This window comes from Armigeres subalbatus, unplaced genomic scaffold (assembly GCF_024139115.2).
Source record: "Armigeres subalbatus isolate Guangzhou_Male unplaced genomic scaffold, GZ_Asu_2 Contig79, whole genome shotgun sequence".
In the NCBI taxonomy this organism is placed as follows: domain Eukaryota; kingdom Metazoa; phylum Arthropoda; class Insecta; order Diptera; family Culicidae; genus Armigeres; species Armigeres subalbatus.
Genome location: NW_026943578.1, coordinates 18,795 through 22,001, shown reverse-complemented (window position 1 = coordinate 22,001; position 3,207 = coordinate 18,795). Strand labels below are relative to the sequence as shown.

General features: G+C 43.2%; 1 protein-coding gene across 1 annotated transcript; it reads left to right on the top strand.

Moving 5' to 3' along the window:
* Window positions 1-3: 3 nt before the first annotated feature.
* LOC134204645 (uncharacterized) lies at window positions 4-1,492 on the top strand (the record flags this gene model as incomplete). The annotated part of the gene is made up of 2 exons (XM_062679431.1): window positions 4-130; window positions 192-1,492. Coding segments are annotated over 2 exons (627 nt in total), but the record flags the coding sequence as incomplete, so codon positions are not given.
* Between the last annotated feature and the right edge of the window lie 1,715 nt (window positions 1,493-3,207).

Below are 3,207 nucleotides of genomic sequence, written 5' to 3'. Positions count from 1 at the left end.
AAGACAAAGGTTCTGAACATCGGCGAATTACCGTCCGGTCGTCAGAGAGCGTCCACGCACAAATACAACATCACGCATGAATACACACTTCAGAGCTTCTCGGAACCGTTCAGCACCACTCGGCGATCACGTATGAACCGCCCTCTGATCCTAATATTTAACCGTTTAATCCATATCTTCTTTATTCACAGAAAAACTGATTCAACGTCCTCGGATCTCCACGCAGTCGCAGTTCTACTACCAGCAAACCACCCCCAGCCTGTTCTACAGCAGTTCGCCAGCCGTCACCAGCGTTACGCTCAGTCCGAACAAGCAACCTTCGCGGAAGCGCAAACCAGGCTCGTACGAAAAATCTTCCTACGCATCGGCAAACCACCGCAAACAGAAGGACGACTTCGCCGGTCGGACCTACAGGCCGGCGTCGGATTACGATTACTACGACGACGGCGAGCAGCGGATCATTGGCAAGTCCAACTCCCAGGTCAAGGTGATCATGCACGGACCGGGCATCATCGAGTGTCTCGATCAGGGCAACTTCCCGCATCCGTTGTCATGCAAGAAGTTCATCTCCTGCGCCAAGATGGAAATCGGTGGAGTTGTCGGTTGGGAGTACACTTGCCCGAAGGGGTTGAGCTACGACCCCGTTGGCGGAATCTGCAATTGGTCTGCAGGTTTGGGTTGTAAGGATTAGTGCGAGGGGGGTCGACTGAACCCCGAGTTACTTGATAAAGAATCAATCCTCTTTACTGTACAGTCCTTTCGTCAGATGAACAGACGCTTCACTTAGGGTATTTTCAAATTCAATGGTAACAAAATAGGCAATGAAAAATCTCAAAGTGTGACGTCTGTTAGTCGTGCTTTTTCCATAATTGTCTGAATAATTGGGCACTTAAAAGTATATCGTAACATTTTATCAGAACAGAATCTTTCAAACCGATTTTGATGAATTGAAGGAAGCAACTTATGGGGAAAGCACTATTTTAATTCGAATACTGCCATGAAATCAGACTCTGACAATGACCACGCTGAGTGACCACCATGACTTTATTTTATTTCAACGTCTATTTGTTCGCTGTTTAGGATTAGTTAAATAATTTTCTCGATTAGAATATAAGAACCACTCTTTCCTACCGGCTTTCCCTTTCCAGCTAGTTAGTAAGCAACGTGAACCACGATGAACTCTAGAACAGTACTCGTTAGGTAAATAGATTTGTAGATGAGAGATTTATTTGAAGATGGTTTTCTTCTCTTTTAGATTTTATACTAGAATAGGATTTATTGTTTCCCACATGAATGGAAAACAGTGGAGAGATTAAAAATATAAACGGAACACTCCAAATCTGAGGTGCGAGTGATTATAATGAATTGTCTGAGTTCCTTCAACTCACACAGTTGGAACCAGTATGGAATGGGTCCGAAAGTGAAGCATTTGTGAATAATCCCATCCCAAACAATGATGATGAGAATAAACATATTTTGATGACAAGTTGAACACCGAATGGTATTTGTAGATCATCCGAAAATCCAACTTGAACCGTATGTACAGAAGCAATAACGAATGTGAAGGTCTATTGCCTTGGGTGATAAAAATCGGTAAGTACTTCGGGAAAGGTGAATGTTGATATTGGCAACACTTCTAGCAACGCTTCAGTGACGGCGGGAGTGGACTGTCAGTGAAAGTGTCATGTTGACAGTACGAAGGGAAGAGAAAGAGAACTATTAACATTAAGAAAACGTCTTCACTGTTAGCTAGTGCCAGAAGTCACGTACAAAAGGTGAAAATTGAATTGATTACTTACTTCTGTTCTGAATTCCAAACTTAATTATTAAATATTAGTTTCTTACAGCTAATTTGAACTTAAATCTAGACCAATACTTATAGATAAAGAGACAGTTCCCTATTAAAATCTGTATGCTACACGAATCGTAAGTTCGCAAACTAATTGATGAATCCAACCTAATCCTATATTAAACATGCAGATTCCTCGTGTCAGCGTTCTATAGTAAGGTTAGAGTTGTGCTGTAATTGCCCTTGCAAACCGATTTTTGTAAGTACTTAAAGCTAAATTGTCTAAAACTATCCTAAAACTTAACATAAATAAAATTTACAGCTAAAGCTACATTACTACCAACTCACTGGTGTTGTGATTTGCTCAAGAAATCGAACAGGGGTTCGCCAATTCTATACCCTCGGCAACAATCTTTAGAAAAATCGACAGCAAATCGATTTTCGCGTCAAAATGTCGCACAATGGACGAAACAATGTCCCGGATATGCACGAAGATGTTACACCCCCGCTCGTAAACACGCTCGACGAGAACCGGTCAGACTGCGTAAAGTGTAATCGTCCAAATTGTGCTGAATCAATGGTGCAGTGCGATAATTGCCAAACGTGGTGGCATTTCTCGTGCGTCGGTGTCTCCGACTCAATTCAGGAAAAGTCATGGACCTGCCCAAATTGTCACCGCGACGACGTTGACTGTATTGCATCAATGTCCCATCGCTCTCAAAATTCCCACAAATCGGGAAGATCCGATCGAGTAAATTTGCAGCTTGAAAAGCTGCAGGAGTTGCAAGCTATCCAGGAGAAATTCGTTCAAGAGAAATATAAGTTTCTAGAATCTCAACTGGAGTTGGAAGACGACGATGGGAGTATTATTAGTAAACATAGCCGAGTGAGCAAGCAGAATAGCCAAGCTAAGGTTGTTAATTGGGTAAAACAATGTGCAGAGCAGAAAGAAGACACTACCGTTCCGCCAATGGAGAACAACAGTTGCCAATTGCCGCCAGTACCTATCAACCAAGATGCGCCAAACGATATCCTCGCTAGTAGTATTCTTCCGTCCCTGAATCACCAGCCAAACAATGTAATCCAAAGCCCCCTCAAGCATCCTTCGCTACCTACCCAGATAAATAATTGCCAGTCGTTTAGCATTCCCCATGTAGGAATATCCGAAGCAAGTCCGAAACTTGAATAGGAGACAGCTAGTCGTGGAATCTTCAATAGAATTGCCGTCACGATACCAGTCGCTTGGGGCCCTCCTTAGCCGTGCGGTAAGATGCGCGGCTACAAAGCAAGACCATGCTGAGGGTGGCTGGGTTCGATTCCCGGTGCCGGTCTAGACAATTTTCGGATTGGAAATTGTCTCGACTTCCCTGGGCATAAAAGTATCATCGTGTTAGCCTCATGATATACGAATGCAGAAA